General features: G+C 47.7%; 1 protein-coding gene across 2 annotated transcripts; it reads right to left on the bottom strand.

The window, feature by feature from the left end:
* Positions 1–389: 389 nt before the first annotated feature.
* Positions 390–18843, bottom strand: CIPC (CLOCK interacting pacemaker). 2 transcript variants are annotated; one of them, XM_081098226.1, is made up of 4 exons: positions 18710–18843; positions 11949–12134; positions 8034–8203; positions 390–4066 (listed from the first exon to the last, which is right to left on the bottom strand). In XM_081098226.1, exons 2-4 carry the CDS (start codon positions 12082–12084, stop codon positions 3176–3178), a joined length of 1197 nt encoding a protein of 398 aa, XP_080954352.1. In that variant the 5' UTR covers positions 12085–12134; positions 18710–18843; the 3' UTR covers positions 390–3175. The 2 variants fall into 2 exon arrangements, with proteins under 2 accessions (XP_080954352.1, XP_080954353.1); XM_081098227.1 differs by lacking the exon at positions 18710–18843 and adding an exon at positions 16567–16646.
* Positions 18844–20477: the final 1634 nt, after the last annotated feature.

Genomic DNA, 20477 nt, shown 5'->3' on the forward strand with positions numbered 1-20477 from the left:
ACGTCTGTTGTAGAAAGAACGTCACTTAACGTGGCTTTAGTTTATCCCGTAGTGGACAACTGAAGTTTTGTCACTTAAAAATTCTCTATGTGAAAGTGTCACATCAGATGGAAGAAATAATTGGACTCCATTCTCCTCTCCTCCCAACCTACCCAAAATAAACGTCCAAGACTCTAGGGAACACTGGGCCATTCATTTGCCTCAAGATTGTTTGCACACTGGTCAAAGTCCAAACAATAAATTTCTGCAAGTTCAGTATCTAATCCCAAACTGCCCAAATGACATGAGTACATATGTTCAAAACTTAAATCAATTCAAATATTTACTCTAGGTTTCACTTAGTATTTTTAAGCAGTTATAAAGCAAAAAGGCCAAATAATTTTCAAGTATGTGTCTTTTATTTTAATCTGACATTTCACAGTCAATTTCTACAAAACTTCATACTTCTTCAAAAGAATTCACATTTGGTAAAGAAATCTCTACCCTAAAGAACTCATAACTGGAAAAACACTTCGATATATGCATGAGTTACCGTCTGCTGAAGGAATCAATAAAGTCAGACAATACTATAATCAATAAATGGTAATGAGAGCAATAAATTACAATGTCATTAAACTCCATTCCCATAACCAATTCAATCAGCAGCTTTTTCTAGTTTTTTTTTTTTTTAAATATTGCCAACAAAATCTGCCAGAAGGACTGATTTGAGCTAAGAATGGCTTCACACGTTCAGAAAACAGTAGCTCTGCCACGGGACATCATACCAGATCAAATCAGCCTTGTGCAACCAACGGAGGTCTTTCTGGTCAACTCCAAGGTTCCTCCATTTGCTGAAATGGCCCCTGGCCCCAATGTCTGCTAGCTTCAATGGACTCTCCTTCTCTACGTGGCTTCACCTACCCCAAGCTCCACAAGACAACAAGCACCCAAGCTAAGAGCTTAGAGACTTCCAGCACTAAGTCATAAGGCCAGACAAGAGCTGTGAGGATCAACGATGGCTTTCATCATCTTTTACTGTGACAGAAGGGAATGCAAACCTTAATCTGGGAAGAAGATTCCAAGAGGCTTAGAGCTCCAGAAGGTTTTCGGATGGAATAAATTTGGTTCTCAGCAATTGTGTTCAGATTTTGACACTCAGTAAGACTCATGGCTAGCGCCAGGCTGTTCCGAACGCACCTGTCTCTGTAGCTCTGCCGCCAAATGCATTCTGCCAAAAAGGAAGCTTCCTGGCATGGTGCGCAGAGCAGAGTTGCTGTGGTACCGCAGACTTGGGGAGGCAGAAGGGGGAGGCCCAGACAAAATACTCAAAGGAGCTGGGTCTGCTTAAAGACACACTGGCTCTAATCTCTGACACTCTTTCAGAAAGCAAATGGCAGATAATAGTTCTGCGTTAATCAGGTGTCTAGAGATTTTACCAAGTTATTTATTTCTACTAGTAAATCGGCCTTACCTAACTCATGCACGTTTGAGAATAAAGTGGAGGCGATCCAAAGCCTTGTAATTTTTAAACTACGTTAGAGTTACCACTACCTAGCAGATACCAGCTTTAGCTGCTTTCTGGCCTTGGTAAAACTTCAAGAACATTTTCCTGTGTAAAAGCTGGTCATCCAGAAGTTGTTAGTTAGATTTTCAAGAGGATGACATTTTTAAATGAGAGGAGGAAACGTTTAAAGCTTTACTATTAGAATCCAGCTTACCTTGACAATGAAGCTGAAAGCATGTGTGTCTGTAAATTCCCATCACAGCCTCCATTCCCAGGTGAACCTCACATACGCAACACCACACCTCTGGGCTTGCTGCCAATACCCAACACATGGCAGAAACACAGAAGACGCTGCTCCTGCTCGCTCCAGGTCGCTGTGCGTCACATGAAAGCTTTGGAGGCGAAACTGGTGAGAAGCCAACTTTGTGGGCTTATATTTCATATAATTTTATGAAATTAAAATTATTAGGATGATTTTAATCTCAAATCTATCGAGCTTAATAATCACATCCTCTTTTAGGAAAACAAAAGAAGAAAAAGTGGCAGCAGAGGGTTAATTTACACCACTCACTCACTCTCAGGCACCATGAAGCTATCTTTAAGATTTTCACACATAGCCCTAACCGGTTTGGCTCAGTGGATAGAGCGTCAGTCAGCCTGCGGACTCAAGGGTCCCAGATTCGATTCCGGTCAAGGGCATGTACCTTGGTTGCGGGCACATCCCTGGTGGGGAGTGTGCAGGAGGCAGCTGATCGATGTTTCTCTCTCATCGATGTTTCTGGCTCTCTATCCCTCTCCCTTCCTCTCTGTATACAAAAAAAAAAAAAAAAAAAAGATTTTCACACATAAAACAGGTTGCATTGTTTCAAAAGTAGAAAGAAAAAAAGCACAAATTACTGGAATCTTCCAGCTCCTGACCAAGGGATACTGACCATGTGTTTCTTCAGACTCTAACTCAGAAAAGCAATTCATCAACTGTAACTCCAGATGGTACTGCATCCGTTCCATACTTTAAAAAGCTGAAGTTATTTTGCCTACCAGTTAAAGTGAAGAGAAACCTGGTTTGTGATGAAAGTGTCAGAGTTAAATGGTACCACCCTTTTCCCTTGACTTTCAAGTTTAAAAAAAACAAAGCTTTAAGTCATTAAGTGTTTGCACCTTAGGCCCAGCCTGTGCCCAAAGCATTTTAGGTTTTGGCCAAATGGCATGATGCCTTAAGGAATGCAACCACACCTCCTCTTACTTTTCTCTAAGATATTCAAGGGAAGATCTGGAAAGGGATCCTTGTCACCTACTCCCTGGCTTGACAGGTGTCATTCAGTACGCTCATCCATGTCACTGCACCTCTGATCAGTTAGTGAGTGGGACGGTGGGAGGTGACAGCTAGAGCTCCACACACTCCTCTCTTCTGCTTTGCCCCGTGACCCACCTAAGCACCTGCAGGCTAAGGAAAGGGACTCATGGACACCCCGAATCTGAGGTCCTCAGTGGAACAGAGGCATATGTAAACTGGGCACAGATCACAGGTTAAGACAGCAGCCAGGGACTGGCATGAGGCTTCATAAGTGAACTGTTGAACAGTTTAAGAGTAGAAGGAAAAGACCTTACATAAGCTTTGGGAAACAGGAGTAAGATAACAGCAAGAGAGTTAAAAAAGAACCATTCAAGTAACAGGAAAGTCTGCCTTCTGTGCTATATGTCTGGGTGATCAGAGAATGCTTCTAGGTCACCGCCAGCATGACTAGCCCCCAGGGTTAGCGATGCCTGCAGCCTGGCCCACGCCTGAGGAGCCCTGCTCTTGGCGGCCTCTATAAACAGCTGGGTCTGCTCCTTTAGCTGGTCTAGCTCCACCTGTGTTGCCTGGTTCTGACGAATCAGCTCCTTGGTTTTCAAAGTGATCTCCAGCAAGCCGGACTTGTGCAGGACTACCAGGGTGTTCTGAAAGCGCCTGTGTTTGCTGGGCAGCTGCTCTGAGAAGAGATCCGGGCTGCGGCAGAGGTGCTCTGCGGCCCACAGAGGTGAGCTATAATTAGCTGACAGTGGTGACAGGGGGGAGGTGCTCTCTACCCCATGCAGAGTGCTGTCTGATGCGCAGACAGGACTGGCAGGGGAAGCAAAGGTCAAGCTGGGAGCTTTAGCCACATGGCTGCTGGACACGGGCTGAAGAGTCTGTGGACTTCCGCCTGCCACGAGGGAGGGCACACCCTGCAGAGCTGAGTCCTCCACCAGCTTGGCACTGGGGGGTGCTGCAGTCGGGGGACTGGATGACACAGCACCTGTCTTGGTGGGCTCACTGGCGGGCAGGCTCAGCCCAGGTCTCTCAGTACAGATTTTCTTCTGCGTTCCACGATCTTTCTCTTTTGGGCTGAGGGAGAGGCCCCTTTTGCCTGGGTGTGGGGCTATTTTGGTGTAAGAATTCAGAATGGGCAAGTAGTTCTTGGAGTCGGACCTTTTCTCGCCAGCGTGACATGGGCTGACAGGCGATGGCACAGGCGGGTGAAGGAACAGGAGCTGTGGCTGTGCCGAGATCACTTCGAAGGAGGGCTGGACGGTCCATGACTGGAGCTGGGATGAGCTGCTGCCCTGAAAGCAGATGAAAACAGCACACTCCTTGTTACCTGCTTCTGCTAAGGCGCAAAGCAGAGATTTACAACAATTTCACGTACAGAGCTTCCCTCACAAAACAGGTAGCCCTTTCTGAAGAGCGTGATTGGAAAAGTGGCTTAAAAATCCATTTGGGCCTGCCATTATAATTTTTTTTTTTCAATCCTCACCTGAGGATATTTTTCCATGGATTTTAGAGAGAGTGGAAGAAAGAGGGAAAGACAGAGGGAAATATCAATGTGAGAGAAACACATCAATTGGTTGCCTCCTGCACACGCTCTGACCAGGGCCCGGGCTGGAGAGGAGCCTGCAACCGAGGTACATGCCCTTGACCCGAATCAAACCTGGGATCCTCCGGTCCACAGGATGACACACTATCCAATGAGCCAAACCGGGTAGGGCTATAATTTCTTCCTTTCTTTCTTTTTTTACACTTTTCCTAAGGCAAAACTGAAGGAAATACCTATTTTTATTCAAGTGCTACCACTCAGGAAGAGAAACTGTAGGTAGATGAAGTAATGACATAGTTAAGGTCACAATTGAGGCAATAAAAATATGGGCAATACAATTGCTTGGCATGGTTAAAATGTGCTCATTTCAAGACTATAAATGTGACTTTACACAAGAGTCTGTCTTCATTTAGTTACATCTGGACCCTCTTTCACCTGAACACAACTTTTGATTAAAGTCACATATTGTCAGGAGTCCATGGGCCCCCTTTTTAAGGCAGTGACACCCAACAATCACAAAACCACTCAAGATAATAACAGTTATCAGGTATTGGTGCTTACTACAAGCTAGCACTGTGTGTGATGTTTTACATGGATTGTTTCCATAACAACCCTGTGAGGTAGTGATCATTTCCCTTCACAAATAGAAACTGAGGTGTAGAAAGTTGAAATAACGTGCTTTAAGTCAACAAGACACTAAGTGACAGAGCTGGCTCTAAAACCCACCCTAACCATTCTACTACATTGCCTTTGTTATAGTACTCCTCAGTTATGCATTTTCATTTTTAATTAAGTACTGATTCAGATGGAAAGCTAATAAAGAAGGGTATGGCTATCTTTTCCAATATGTAAAAGCCAGTCCAGTTCCAACCTGGTCCCAAAGATATGAGCTGGTGGGGTGGTCATTGCTGAGGAGAGCTATCTCCTACACATGCCCACCATTTTGCACACCTTTGAGCTTCCTCGATGTGTGGCTAGAACATTAGGCCAGCTATAGTTCATCTCCTATGCAAAAGTTGGGATCATCTGGGGAGTCCATTCTGAAGCCCTCTTGGTATTCAGATATATGCTGGATGTACTATGTAAGCAAGCAATGCTAGGCCTAGCACCACACTTCCCTGTCAGAGCAGATCCAAAAGCAGGGGTCTTTCGAAGCAGACATCAGCCTAGTCCAGCTCAGTCAGAAGGAAAACATCAGGCTATTCCCCCAGTCACTCATGCCCTAAGGGTGGACCTACTATGAGGCAAATGGATGCAGAAAATTTCTACTTCACTGCTTTCCTAAGCTGATTTCACTGGATTCTTCCTAATGCTGCTATGCCCATTGCTGTAGTAGATACTTAGCTTACTGGTTCTAATTATTAGATTTTACAATATATTATTTATGTTGAAAAAATCTGAGGGAATACGGGACAAGATTTTAGTCTTGGCTACAATCTCAGGGTCATTTTCCACGAAGCCTTCACACTGAAGATGAGGAAACTGAAGCCCAGGTTATTAAGTAATTGTGTGCAAGATCACACAGTCGAGTGGCAGAACTGGAATCAGACCTTCAAAAGCAAAGTATCTAAAACCAAGACATTAGCCCAGCTGGTGTGGCCCAGTGGTTGAGCATCGACCCATGAACCAGAAGGTTATGGTTTGATTCCCAGTCAAGGCACATGCCTGGGTTGTGGGCTCGATCCCCAGTGGGGGGTGTGCAGGAGGCAGCTGATCAATGATTCTCTCTCATCATTGATGTTTCTATCCTCTCTCCCTCTCTCTGAAATAATAAAAAATATCTATATATATAAAAGCCTAAGCAACCGGCCGACCAGCTGGTATCTATGACATGCACTGACCACCAGGGGGCAGACACTCAACACAGGAGAGGAAAACACCGGCAAGGAAACATGGAACAGACTGATGAATCTCAGAGGGAAGGGGGGTGGGGGGAGGGCAGGAAGAGATTAACCAAAGATCTTATATGCATACTAGAGGCCCAGTGCATGGATTCGTGCACCTGTGGGGCCCCTCGGCCTGGCCTATGTCTTCTCGCAATCTGGGACTTTTCAGGGGATGTCAGAGAGCTGGTTCCGGCCCGATCCCCACAGGCCAGGCCGAGGGGCCCCACCGGTGCATGAATCAGGCCACTAATACAGCGGTCGCCAACCTTTCGGACCTCACGGACCACCAGTGGTCTTTGGACCACGGGTTGGTGACTGCTGCTCCAAAGGTTTCCTGAAACCAGTGGTCACCAACCTTTCGGACCTCACAGACCACAGGTTGGCGACCACTGCTGTAGTATATATATAAAAAATAAAATAAAACCAAGACATTACACAAAATACACATATTTTTAAAAGTATATCACTATTTTAATGTTGGAATGTGCTGGATTCTAACGTGTGAGAAAACAAGACGAAACTCCTAGACGACTCCATCAGGTCCGCCCGCCCCAAGCTTCCCATCTGCTGATGGAGCCAGCAGCCTCCCGGCAGGCCTTTGTCCTGGAGAATGCAGCTCTGCTGGAAAAGCCTACCCACTCCTCAACTGTGGGCTGTTCTCCGCCCTGGGGAGCTGCCAGCCTGCCTACAACAAAGAAGGCATATAAACACAGACACACAGGAAGGACTGACAAACAGGGAGCCAGAGAGGAAGGCGGGGACAGAAAGAACCGGGAGAAAGGAAGCCCTGAGAAGCATCACAGCACTGATGGGGTCTGGACAAGCTCATCTGGGCTCCATTACGTGTCTTTATTCTCTCTCTTCGTTTCAATAAGCAGAGCTGTTTTTCCTGCTGAGGTGATTTGTCACGCAAAAATTTCCAAATTCTTTGTCCAAACTCACCAGGTTGGCTTGTTGAAAATCCGTTTGTGTTCCTCGGAAATAACTAGGTAATAGTTAAGACATAAGGTTTCATGTCAGGCTACAGCCGTGTATGTTCTTCTACCTGAGCTGGAAGGTCAGCAGCATAAAGCCAGTTTCAAATGTCCTAGCTTCCTGCAGCCTCATCAATGGCCCCATGGGAGAGCTGATATATTTTAGAGCAAAGCAGGGTAAGGTTAAGTGTTCTTGAACTCAGTTCATCTGATTAAGTTCTCGGTTTCAAACATGGGGGCTTAGATTTTCATCTAAATCTGTTCTTGCATATCTGGACAATAATCACATATTATGCATAGTTATGTAACCAAGCCCCCAACAGGATGTGTTTCAGCTCCACAGCAATGCCGTGCAGACTCTGCTGGGGCAGCCACACCTTAACCAAAGAGCTGCTTTTCCACTAACGGCACGTCCTTGGCTGATTACTAAGAAAAGGCTCAGAATGTGACAGGAGAAACATGGAAATTGCCTCCACTTCTCAAACAAATAAATGCATCCTACATTTCTAAATTCCCAGGGCATTTCAAGTTAAAAAGAGATTCTTTTGTTTATACCCTGAATTCTGTCATCTATTAACTGTACTATGAAAGTTATGACATTTCTGCCTGGTTCTTTTATACATGACTAAAGAATTCCGGTGCTCCTCTGGATAAACTAGGGATACAGAAATAAAATAGTCTTGCTGTCCTGGAGTCCTTTTTAAACACTGTCAGTAGTTGAAAGGAAACATCCTTTCCCCAGGACAGAGTGCTCGGCAGCTGCGTGGTTCTAGTGCTCTGTGTCTAAATCCCTCCTGGGCGGAGGGGAGCCTCTGCACACAGGAAGCCCAGGCACTTGAACTTGCACCCCCCTCACCTGTTTGACCAGCACGTTCTTCATGACGACCATGGGGGAGAGAGTGGGGAAGGCACCGCTCGCAGCCTTGGAGTTCAGTCTTGGCCGGTCTTCCCGGCTCCAGCCTAAGGCGCTCAGCATGTCCTCGGACTCCATTTGCTCCACCGAGCTCAGACACTCCGAACTCCCATCTGGTGGGCAGGAAAACGGACAGTTCACCGGGGCTCTAGGCTAGAGGCTGCTAACCAGGCCTCCTGGGGAGTGGCAGGACTCCTTGAAACTGAATGGAACATTTGTGAGATGGGTTTTTGTGCATTTTTCTGAGGAGAGGGTCTTTAGCTTTCATTGGACTCTCAAAAGGCATCCATAATTATCACCTCTGCCCCCAAAGACTAGGAATGACTGCCCGAGGACTCCTTCTAACTCTTACAGACAAAAGCCTGCATCAATTCAGGTTCCTGTGAAAGAAATCATCACCAGCCTACAGAGCTGGGTGGAAGGCTTCAAAGTTATTTCATTTCATTACTTTCACATTGACATTTCTATCTCTCTCTCCCTCTTCCTTCCTCTTGGAAATAAAAATATATTGTAAAAAATAATAATAAACACAAAACCTTAAAACTTACATCCATGCGGAAACTGAAAGAGCTTCTTCCTAATTGTAAATTCTGGGTAAGTTCATCAAAGCTGAGGTTTAAAACGTGTCTGTCGTTGTTGTTCCCTCTACCCGGTTAGACATCTCCTTTGTTGCTGTGTCTACTGGGACCCTGCACATCGGTGATAGATACTCTCCAAGGCAAAGAAAATAAGAATGCCCTCCGTGAATCCATCACAAAGGACTTATTTAGCTATCTACTGGAGCATCCCCAGAGATTGCTGAAACCCTGTTAGGAGTCTGGGGATACCCTAAACGCTCATCAGGAATCACAGAGTCAACTAGATGAGGCAGGCCCGGAATGAAACTTTAAATGAGGACAACTGTCAACACTTGCAGTTAAGTCAGAACCACACATGTAGTGCTTGATTTGGGCAAAGATCATCAATGGATGTCAAAGCCACAGGTCAAGAGTTTGTTGGGGAGCAGAATAGTCATACAATCTCAAAATACCATCTCATAAATTGCTTATAATTACAAAGAAAAAAAGGGTACTTTTACATTAAAAAAATCTGGTATATGCTACCTTAAGCAAGCGTAAACACCACCTTAACCAAGTGATCAACCAGAGCACCAGCAAGAATAAGGCAAACATAAGAGTCTCCTTACGTGTGCAATGAGGGGATATAACAGAAAAAGTGCAGTAGGCTGTAAAAAAATGTTATCCTGATTCGAGTAATGGGGAAGCTATCAGAAAAATCCAGAGTGTGGGACATTCTACAGAACAACAGGCCTAACTCATTCAAAGATGTCGATGTCATTAAAGAATAAAAAAGGAAAGGATAGGAAAGATGAGGGAGCTGCTCTAGATTAAATAAAACTAAAAAGACAGGACAACTAAATGAAATGTACAATCGTCAGTGGACCCAGGATCTAAAACGAATGGACCAAAGGACACTACTGGGGCAATGGGCAAACTCTGACTATGGACTGCAGCTAATTAAAAATCACAGATTAGCCCTAACCGGTTTGGCTCAGTGGATAGAGCATCGGCCTGCGGACTCAAGGGTCCCAGGTTCGATTCCAGTCAAGGGCATGTACCTTGCTTGCGGGCACATCCCCCGTGGGGAGTGTGCAGAAGGCAGCTGATCGATGTTTCTCTCTCATCGATGTTTCTAACTCTCTATTCCTCTCCCTTCCTCTCTGTAAAAAATCAATAAAATATATTTTTTTTAAAAAATCGCAGATTAGCTCCAGCCAGTTTGGCTCAGTGGATAGAGAGCCAGCCTGTGGACTGAAGGGTCCCGGGTTCAGTTCCAATCAAGGGCACCTGCCCATGTTTCGGGCTCAATCCCCAATAGGGGGTATGCAGGAGGCAGCCAATCGATGCTTCTGTCTCATCATTGATGTTTCTCTCTCTCTCCCCCCACCTCTCCCTTCCTCTCTGAAATCAATAAAAACGTATTTTTTTAAAAATCGCAGATTACATCATTCACCAAGTGACTGAAATAATAACTCAGGCAGTGACAAAATCACTGGCACCTGGCCCAGGTGTGGCTGAGGCATTCCCTGGGGTCACTTTCTGGAGCACAACCAGTTTGGTTGGTTTTAACACTGCCTGTGTCTGACCAGCACAACACTTCTTAAAGTGCTTCTACAGAATAAAGAAACGATCAGAAACACCATCCAGACTTTGGGACATACTACATAACAACTGCCTGAAGTTGTGGGAACGAGAAGTACCAAAATGTCCACAGTATTGAGAAAAAATAGGTAGTGGGATGATAGATAATGCTTATATTGTTCTTTCCAAGTTTCTACATTTCTAAGCTTCTACAATGAGCATGTATCACCTTTGTGATATGAAAAACAGATGAAAACAAACATGACCTTAAAAAAAGAGAGACAGTAAGCCTGCAGTGTTTCCCAAACCTGTCTGATTACACAACTCACCAGACACAAAAAATAACCCCCACATCCCAGGCCCTCCCCGAAGGCCCTCAACATCACAGCATCCAGGAGCAGGGTCTGGCAAGCAGTGTTTTTAACAAATGCCTCAGATGAGCTTATGATGAGGCAAGTTGAGGAAACAGTGCTAAGCGACAGAGAAGAAAAACCAAGGGGCTACACGTTGGCCCTCGCTTCCCGACTGTCCCTATTCTAATCCCTCCGTCAGTAGGTGCTCTGTTCTTCTCCGAGCAACAGTCTATTTATAATTTGGCTTCTCACACAGCCTCCCTACGGGGAGGAAATATAATATACCAATCTAAGGATGAGGCAGATCTAGCATTCCTAACAGCTGTATTGCTCAGTGTAAGTTAATAAATCAGGAGCACGGACTGATTAGTCTCTGTGAGGCTAGATAACATTAAGTCTTCATCTAGGAGAGGGCTCCATCCCAGGGTGCTAACCCAGCCAGAATCCCCTAGCATCACCTTTCTGCATCCCGGGCCAAAATGTTGACACTAGAGCTATGGTATGTCAAGCCACTACTCTCAGACCTGGAAATAAAGGCGCCTCAGCACAAAATTGAAAGGTTCATCGGGTATGCAGCTAGCCCTTTCAGGTAAGGTTTGGACAAACTAGTAAGGAAAACTCGTCTCCTTTCTCATCTCTAACAGATACTCAAGTCCAAATGCGAAATACATGGATATCGGGAGGACGGGCTGTAGAGGAGAAACATTTTTAAACGAAGCAAAATTACTTTCTTAGCAAAAAAGTTACTTTAACAAATTGTATACTCTTTTCGTTTTAATTTGTTACATGGTAACAACATGCAGTATTTTTTCCTGCAATGTAACTATTCCTATGAAAAAGGAGTGAAAACAACAGAATTATGAGTACTTATTTTTTCCAGTAACTACTTGCAACAGTTCTAAGATTTAAAATTGAGTTGAAAAAAGATGTCAAATCCCCTGGACAGCGTGGCTTAATGGTTGAGCATCGACCTATGAATCAAGAGGTCCTGGTCTGATTCCCAGTCAGGGCACATGCCTGGGTTGCAGGCTCGATCCTCAGTGTGGGGCGTGCAGTAGGCAGCCGATCAATGATTCTCTCTCCTCACTGATGTTTCTATCTCTCTCTCCCTCTCCCTTCCTCTCTGAAATAAATATAAATATATTTTTTAAAAAAAGATGTCAAATCACTCCTTCAGAACTAACCCCGTGGTGAGTCTGATCGGTACCCTGCCATATGGCACCAGAATTGTCATTTTAAGAGATCAGATATTTATTTATTCTGTATGTGAAAGTTTCCCATCCCTATCACACGAAGGAGTTTGGGGGAGGACCGCTTTCAGGCAAATCATTCGTGACAATGCAGAAAGAACGAGGCATTTTAACCTGAAAATCCAGAGTCCTTGTCTGACTCGGCCGCCGCCACGCCGAGCTGACGAGCCACTTTTTTCATCTCCGTGCCTTTGCCTAGTTTGGCCGAGAGTCTTCCGGGGCTCTCTCTGGACGGGGCTTTCCTCTCCATGTTCTCCGGGCTGGCAGTGAGTTCACTAGGACTCTTTCATCGGGGCTGCCCTGTGCAAAACAACAGTTACATAAGAAGCCACTGCCTAGAGAGCTGAACAGGTGACTGAGATGGTGAGCGAAGAGAGGGCAAAGATCACTGGCCTCACCCACTTCCTCTGCGTTTTCTCAGAGGTCTCAACGGAAAAGGCTTCCAGTTTTCTGAGCCGTAGGAGGGTTTCCACCCAAAAGGAGGCCCACTGTCCCCTCCCTGCCCTCCGCATCTATTACAAATTCAAGGCGCGCACACCACATGCACTGGCGGCTTTGGAACGGCTAACAAAGGCACATCTGATTAGGTTTCAGGACCGGGTAACTCTCCCTGCTCCCCGAGGGAGGAGAGCAGGGGGGATGCCCATCTGGGACAGGGCTTGCTTTCCCAGGTTACATCTGCCACTCCCCACTTACTGCCACCTCCCACAGTGCGCTTCTCAAGTTAACCTTTCACTGAACAGAGTGAAAACAACTCCTTTTATATGCATGCTACTTTTGGGCTTAAAAAGCACTTTTATGCACAAATAAGATCATATAGAATAGTGCTTTGCTTCTATAAAAGCCCACAACATTATTGCTGTTAATTTTATCTCACTCGACTCTCACGTCCTCCTCTCTGGCTATCCCATTTTATAGAGGAGGAAGTTGAGGTTCAGCTAAGTTACATTCAGTCCTTTAAAAATCTTTATCAAGTGCCCACCATGAACCAGGACTGGGGATACAGGGTAGACATGGTCTACCTTCCTGGAGTTTACATTCTAGAGGGAGACAGACATTAATCAAGTAAGCACACAATTAATTACTATTTTGATAACAGCTATGAAGGGGAGGGGCTAAGAGTCTGGGGGGACAGGTGGGGGAAGGCTTTCCTGAGGAAGTGACATGTAGCTGGGATCTGGAGGAAGACAGAGTTAGTGGGAAGGAGCAGAAGTGGGGAAGTTGGCTGGGGAAGGGGGCCGGTGGGTGTGAAGTCTGAAAGCCCTAAGGAGAAAGGAGCCTGACACATTCAAAGAGCTGAAAGGCCCAGGGGGCCAGGGCACAGTGCAGGGGGTAGAAGGCCACGTGACACGAGAAGGGTCGGTGTGGGCCAGACAGGCAGTGCCTTGTAAGCGATGTTGTGAAGACTTTGGGTATTAAGAGCAAAGAGAAGTCACAGAAGGATTTTAACCAGAAAAGTGACAAGATCAGATCTGCATTTTAAAAGCATTTGGATGCTGGAGACTAAATTTAGGGAGAGGCCGGATCAGCATTGAGACCGTCTAGATCAGCGGTTCTCAACCTGTGGGTCGCGACCCCTTTGGGGGTCGAATGACCCTTTCACAGGGGTCACCTAAGACCATCGGAAAACACATATTGAGTATATAATGACATACTGTTTTTGTAATTAATCACTATGCTTTAATTATGTTCAATTTGTACAATGAAAATACATCCTGCATATCAGATATTTACATTACGATTTGTAACAGTAGCAAAATTACAGTTATGAAGTAGCAACAAAAATAATTTTATGGTTGCGGGTCACCACAATATGAGGAACTGTATTAAAGGGTCGCGGCCTTAGGAAGGTTGAGTACCACTGATCTAGATACCACTATGTAGTCCCGGTGACTTAAGGTGGTGGCAGTGACAGGAGAGAAGTGAACAGATTGGAGACATTTATTTAGAAGGCTGACTTGATGGGGCTTGGTGACTGCATGTTGGGGGATGGACGGTGGAGCCCAGAAGACATATGGTGGTGGCGAGGCGGTTCAGTTTAGGCCGTGAGAGAGAAGCGACTGTGGGTCTTCCAAGTGGAGATGCTTGGTAGGCCGTCACATGTACATGTTGGGAGCCCAGGAAGAAGCACAGGTTTGCCCAGTGAGAGCCAGTCCATTGCAGATCCATAACTAAGCTAACAGTGCAAAGAATGAGATGAATGAGCCCTTCAAAGGGCTGATAGAAGCTGAAAGCATTCCAGATATTCTAACAAGGCCATTTGAGGCAAAGAAGAATGGCAGCAAGATAAGAACACAAGAGCTATCACAGGGCTCAAGACAACAGGAGGCCAACAAGGAAAATGACAATAATAAAACTGCCTAAGTGCTGGTCTCAATGTTTGTGTTCCCCTCAAATTCATATGTTGAAATCCTAACCCCCCAAAATTATGGTATTAGGAGGCGGGCCTTTTGGAAGGTGCTTAAATCATGAGGGTGGAGCCCTCGTAAGTAGGATTAGTGCCTCATAAAAGAGGCTCCAGACAGCTACTTAGCCCCTTCCACCACCCAACCACCCTCATCTCAGACTTCCAGCCTCTAGAATCACTAACAATAAATTCCTGTTGTTTGCAAGCCACTCCGGCTGAGATATTTTGTTATAGCAGCCCAAGTACACTAAGACAGTAGGTGTAAACAAAGCCTGGCAGCATTTTAATTCGCAGTCCACTCGCAGCTCCATCCCCTTGTCCTGAGTGCAGAGAAACACGCGCCCCCTGCCAACAGCACTGTATCTGGAACACCCTGAAAGGCCAAGGCTGAACATTTCTGCCAACCAGGACCTCATGGAGAACACCAGCTACTCCAGAAGCAGAGGAGGGATTCAAGATAAACAAAAATTAAAGAGAAGACAAGGATGCTTTACGAGCGTCCCTGAGCAGCCCTCTTGTTCATACGTTTGCACACAGTATAAGTGGGCAAAAGGGAACACACACTGATCTGAATGAGACTGAATCATAAACACAACTGCAAGTAAAAATTACTTTGTACCATACTGAGTTCATTTAAAGCAATGGTTCTCAACCTTCCTAATGCCACGACCCTTTAATACAGTTCCTCATGTTGTGGTGACCCCCAATTTCATTGTTACAAATTGAACAAAATTAAAGCATAGTGATTAATCACAAAAACAATATGTAATTATATATGTTTTCCGATGATCTTAGGCGACCCCTGTGAAAGAGTCGTTCAACCCCCAAAGGGGTCACGACCCACAGGTTGAGAACCGCTGATTTAAAGGAACTGGTCTCCCCATGTCAAACCAAGCACCCGTTCACAGGTCACAGGTTTAGTCCCCGGTGCACAGAAGATAAACAATGGCACTGTCACATCTTGTACAGCACTACGCAAAAACAACATCTCTCTATTGGATGGCCAGGAAGTTCAACAGTGCAGCCTAAAAAACAGACTAACATGTATAAGTGTATCTCTAATTACATCAGAATCCCTTTGTATGAAAACCAAGAAATGTGCATGGAAAGTGAATAGGAGGTTTCTGCAAAATGGAAGTAGATTTTGCTTGTGGGTGACCAATCAGATGTATCATTCAAGTCTGCCCCTACTGTTGATTTAGATTAGGAAAGCAGCTCATGTTAGTTGCAACTGAGTTAGAACTTGACAAAGTTTCAAATTATCTTACAAAATACGGATACTTTACGGGTATTTTAGATAAGGCATCCCAATTTAGCCTTCTACAATCCTTGTGACAGGAGGAGAAAGGTCTTGCTGGTGTTATTAAAGTGTATTCAATGGAGCTCCAAGAAGATAAACAGGAATTTATTCTGGCCAGTCAAGAACATGCAGGGCGCCGAAACCGGTTTGGCTCAGTAGATAGAGCGTCGGTCTGTGGACTGAAAGGTCCCAGGTTCGATTCCGGTCAAGGGCACGTACCTGGGTTGCGGGCACATCCCCAGTAGGAGATGTGCAGGAGGCAGCTGATCGATGTTTCTCTCTCAACGATGTTTCTAACTATCTCTCTCCCTTCCTCTCTGTAAAAAATCAATAAAATATTTTTTTTTTTAAAAAGAATATGCAGGACAACACTGAGTATGAAATAAAAAAACTGAAGCGTTGACAAATTGGTTAAAAAGAGAACAGATGCTAAAATTTTAGATCCTGGAGAACTGGCGGCAGTTGGAGGTAAATAGCACTGTAGAATAGTAAATTAACTACCTTGGATGTGAAAGTGACTAAAGTGTGAAAGTCCTGTCCTAAGTTCTCCTCATGCCACAGGAAGCCTGAGTGCCCAGAGACGTTCAAAAAAAGATGCTGAATGAAGGGCTACACCCAACCTGGACCTCTCTGCTCTGAGAGGAGCGGCGCTTCCTCCCCAGAAGCGGCACTGAGGTCATCAATCAAACAGGCCCACTCGCACACAGCACAGGGAGGCTCACTCCACAGGAGAGCAGCAGGGGATGGCATTTACTTCTGCTGCTCTCAAACCCAGGGCCACACAAACGGCAAAGTCTGAAAACCTCAAGATTTTCTTCTTTCTCAGCATTATTTTACTCATAAGCTGACTAGGGGTTAAAAATCGGTTATGGGGACTCTTTCCCCCTCCCCAGGTGGGAGTCTGTGTTGTGGGATTCTTTCCCCTTCCCCACGTGGGAATTTGTACTTGTTCTTTAATAAATTTCTACCTTTGCTATAAAAAAAGGAAGAAAAAAGAAAAAGAAAATGGGTTACCATGCTCTTACCCACTGTGCCATCTCTGCTTCCTGGCACAGACTGGAAACTGCTACCATCACCTACAAACATCTCAGATCCTCATGAGCCTGACTCTGCACGAAAAGGACTCCCACTTAAGCTCACCAAGCTGTCAGAATCGACCCTGACTGGGCCTCTTAATAAGTAACAGGTAACACAGTGTCCAAAGGTTCCCAGAGAGAACAGTTCGTACTAAAACTTATCATGGAAAGTGAACATAAACACAGAGGCTTATATAAACAGGTATAAGATAAAATTCTAGCAAGTGCTCCACAGCACTTGGCTCCTGCTTCTATTTTTGCACTTCTAACATTAGACTCTAATTATCTGTCTCTTCAACCTCAACAGTTTTTTTTTTAATCTTTGCAACCTCAGCTCCCAACAATATGTGTGAGATACTCAACAGAATAATAAATGCCTGCAAATCCCCTCCCCTGCTGAGCCTCGCTGACAGCCCTAGCAGCTTAGCTGTCACTGAAATACCTGAACAGCTTGAAGGTCAAGAGTCGGCATTTCCAAACGCCATGGTTACCTCAAGACCTAACTTCCAGCTCTGGTCTCCTGCAGGAAGATCTCTCATCCACCCCTTCATCTAAGATGAAAACTCAGGGATAAATCCATCAACCTAATTAAAGGTTGGTCTAATCCAAAAACAATCTCTATGATGATGTAGGCTTATGAATTAAAAAAAAGGACACCCAAGGTTTACAAGGAAAGAATCTGCAATGCTGCTCTCAGATCTCTCCTTTTATAGATACTTGGCAACTTTCCCGAGAGCTCAAGTTTCCTTTAAAATGTGTCACATGTCTAACAGCCACCACGGACAGAGTTGCGAAGAGAAAGCCCAAGCAGAGACCTTACAATAAAGTAACAAGGCCAGAAAAAACTAAGACCTTACAGCCCAGAAACCATGGGTAATCCCAGTTTGAATTCTGCATACATTATAGAAGTCGTTTTCTCTTGGTCTGCATGTTGGGAGATACCATTCCGGGGAAATGTCTGTGTATTTTAACAGGGAACAACCCCTTTACCTCCCGGTTATACCTAGATCTCTTCACATTCATCTTTCCCTTCACATCCATTTTCATTCTTCAACTTGGCTGCAAAGATTCATGTCAAAGATCCTAAACCCCACTCCCATACAACGTCCTGTTCGGCACCTGGTGTGGCTCACGCCATCCTCCTCTTCCAAAGCGCAGATGATTAGAGAACTTCCCTCAAGCGCTCCCCGCCGCCCCTTCCAGCAGGGTTCGCAGCAACAGTGCCCACTCCCATTCGCACCAGCCCACGCGCGTCTGTGCCAGGCAGCAGGAGCGCCCTCCAGGCCCCCCCCCCACCCCCCAGCTGCCAGCTCAGCAGGGCACCACTGGGCAGACCCTAGGACTGTGCTGTGGCTGGCATACCACCAGCCGCCCAGGGCAAACGCCCAGGCCATGCAACCTGCCAGGACTTGGGCAATGGCCGGGAGCCTCATTTCGGCCTGGATCAGAGCCCCCCCCCGCCGGCCCCCAACTCACCCACTAACTCCATTCTTGGCACTTCTTTCCCATCTCCCCAACCCCTGGCACCAGGCCTGGCCGCCTGGCCACCCAGGAGAAATAACCAGCCAAGTGAGTGGCAACACGTCTCTGGAAAGGACAGCACACCTGTGCCGGGACCCAGAACGGGGCGCCACCTCCAGCCCCCAGACCGGATCCCAGGGCCCTCACCAGGTTACCAGCTCCCTCACCCACTCACCTGCCCGTTCCCTGCCCCTCAGTTCACAGCCCGGCCGGAGGCCTCCAGCTCGCCCGCCCCGAAGCCCACAGCTGTCACCTCCAGGGCTAGACCCGGCCCCTCGCCCTCAGGGTCTCACCCCACTGGCACCCCACACCAGCCCCTCTCGGTACTCCGCCCCCTCCTCGCCCTTGACTCCCTCTCCCACCAAAGCCCGCCCCTCAAAACTAAACCCACCAACGAACTGGGGGAGGGACGCACGCCCTCTGCTCCCACCATTTGGGCCTCTGTCCCCCTGAAGTCCTGATTCTCCCTCCTGCCTACCTCGCGACCCTTCTTCTTGCCCCTACTCCCACCTCCTTTCCCACGCTCCCCGCCCAAACCCTCTCCCCGTGCGCCCCGTCCTCCCTTCCTCACCTCGGGCCGGGGTCGGGGTCGCCACTCCAAGCACAGCCGGCGGGTCAGGTGGCGCATGCGCCGGCACGGGCCCGCGGCTCCATGACAACCCAGTCGTCGCCGGGTCTGGAGCAACCCCCTCGCCCTCCCGCCCCTTTCTCCTCCCCCCGCCTCCGCGGCGGCTTCCGTCGGCCACGTGACAGGCTCGGAGGACCCGGCACCATAGAGACTGCTTGCTGTCCTCCTAGACGGGCCCTTCGAGGCGCACCCTGTCCCCGCCTCCGCCGGAACGCGAGCCCCTCCAGCCTCTCAGAGGGCGCGGACGTCCCGAAGAGGCCGGCGCTCTCTCCGCGGAGAGCGGGCGTCTCTATGGCTTCTCCCCAGGCCCCGTCGCCATTTTGTACGGGGGAGCTTGAGCCCCGAGCGGCTGGAGTGCGGTATCGGGGCAAGGTTGGGAGCCGTTTCCGGCAGACACGGCAGGAGGCACGATTCTCCTGCGGGAGCGGGTGGAGGTTAGCTCTCGTTTTGTTCGCCGGGACACCGCCAGGGTTGGGGGCCAGGACAGGCCATGCTGACTGGCACGGGCGCCCCGGGTGGCGGAGCCCCGCGTGGGAGGACATGCGGCCAGCCTCCCGCCCCCTCTGCCGGCGGAGGCGTGCCCGACCGCCCTGCGCCGCTCACGTGTTTGCCACGCCTGTCCGGGCGGTCGGTTACCTTCCCCACCACCCCGCGACCAGGCGGGGACGCAGTCCGCCTTCCTGTTGGGTGATTCCATGTCACTTGGTGTGTAAGTTACTTTTTCTCGGGACACTGTCCTCCGTCCAGCTCTCAGTGAAGCGACAGAATGCAGACACTGCACTCGCTAAAGACTAAAAGGGGTGGCCCTCGCCGGTTGGCGCAGTGGGTAGAGCATCGGCCCACAGACTGAAGGCTCCCGGTTGGTTTCCGGCCGAGGGCGCACGCCTGCGTTGCAGACTCATCCCCAGTAGGGGGCGTAAGGAGGCAGCCCATCAGTGATTTTCTCCCATCATTGATGTTTCTCTCTCTCTAACCCTCTCCCTTCCTCTCTGGATTTGCCATATCAAGACTAGTAGGAAGGGGAGAGACGTGAAAAAGGCTGGCCTGCTCCCACGCGTGGGAACTAAGATTCTGGAGGGATATCTCAGCTACGAAGGTTCCCCCTAAGAAGAGTGGGACTTCAACCCCAAGCCAGGCTCCCCAGGCCAGAGCACCAGAGCCAGGAAGAGACGCCCACATAACATCTGGCTGTGAAAAGCAGCAGGGATTCTGTCTGCCAGGGAGAGAGAGGAGTCTGCTAGACACATAGGCGCCCTATTAAAGGGCCAACAGACAAAATCTTTGTAGCCATTCACCCTGGGCTCTGGCAGAGGGCGGAACAGACTAGAATTGCATGAGGGGAGCCTGGGATTGTGGCTCTGTGGAGAGAGCTGTCAGGATCCCTGTGCTGAGTCACTCTCCCACCCCGCCTACTCCATCTTTCTTGGTGAGGCACTCCCCTCCATACAGCATCAGCCTGGGGGAATGCAGTAGCCCCACCCTCTGGACTCCCTTTGCCTCATCCTGTGGAGCTTGCTTGCGCTCTGCTGATGAGTCAGCTGCCTGGGTTAGGGTGTAGAGGCCTAGGCAGACTCAGAGGGTATCGGTGACTGGCTTGTGTGGCTTTGGGACAGGCCATTCCTCCCACTTTCCCGTGAAGCTGACTGGCACCTCCCCCTCACAAGAGATGCACTAGCCTCCACCTTCCACCTAACCTGAGATCAGGCTCCTG

Source organism: Myotis nattereri (assembly GCF_964212035.1).
Source record: "Myotis nattereri genome assembly, chromosome: 1".
Classification (NCBI taxonomy): Eukaryota; Metazoa; Chordata; class Mammalia; order Chiroptera; family Vespertilionidae; genus Myotis; species Myotis nattereri.

What these genes read in the sequence shown, in the direction of transcription:
- CIPC (XM_081098226.1), bottom strand. Translation starts at nt 12,084, where the DNA reads ATGGAGAGGAAAGCCCCGTCCAGAGAGAGCCCCGGAAGACTCTCGGCC. An exon ending in CAAGGACTCTGGATTTTCAG is followed by an intron (nt 8,204 to 11,948) that starts GTTAAAATGCCT and finishes CCTGCCCACCAG; the next exon opens with ATGGGAGTTCGGAGTGTCTG. An exon ending in AGAACGTGCTGGTCAAACAG is followed by an intron (nt 4,067 to 8,033) that starts GTGAGGGGGGTG and finishes ATCTGCTTTCAG; the next exon opens with GGCAGCAGCTCATCCCAGCT.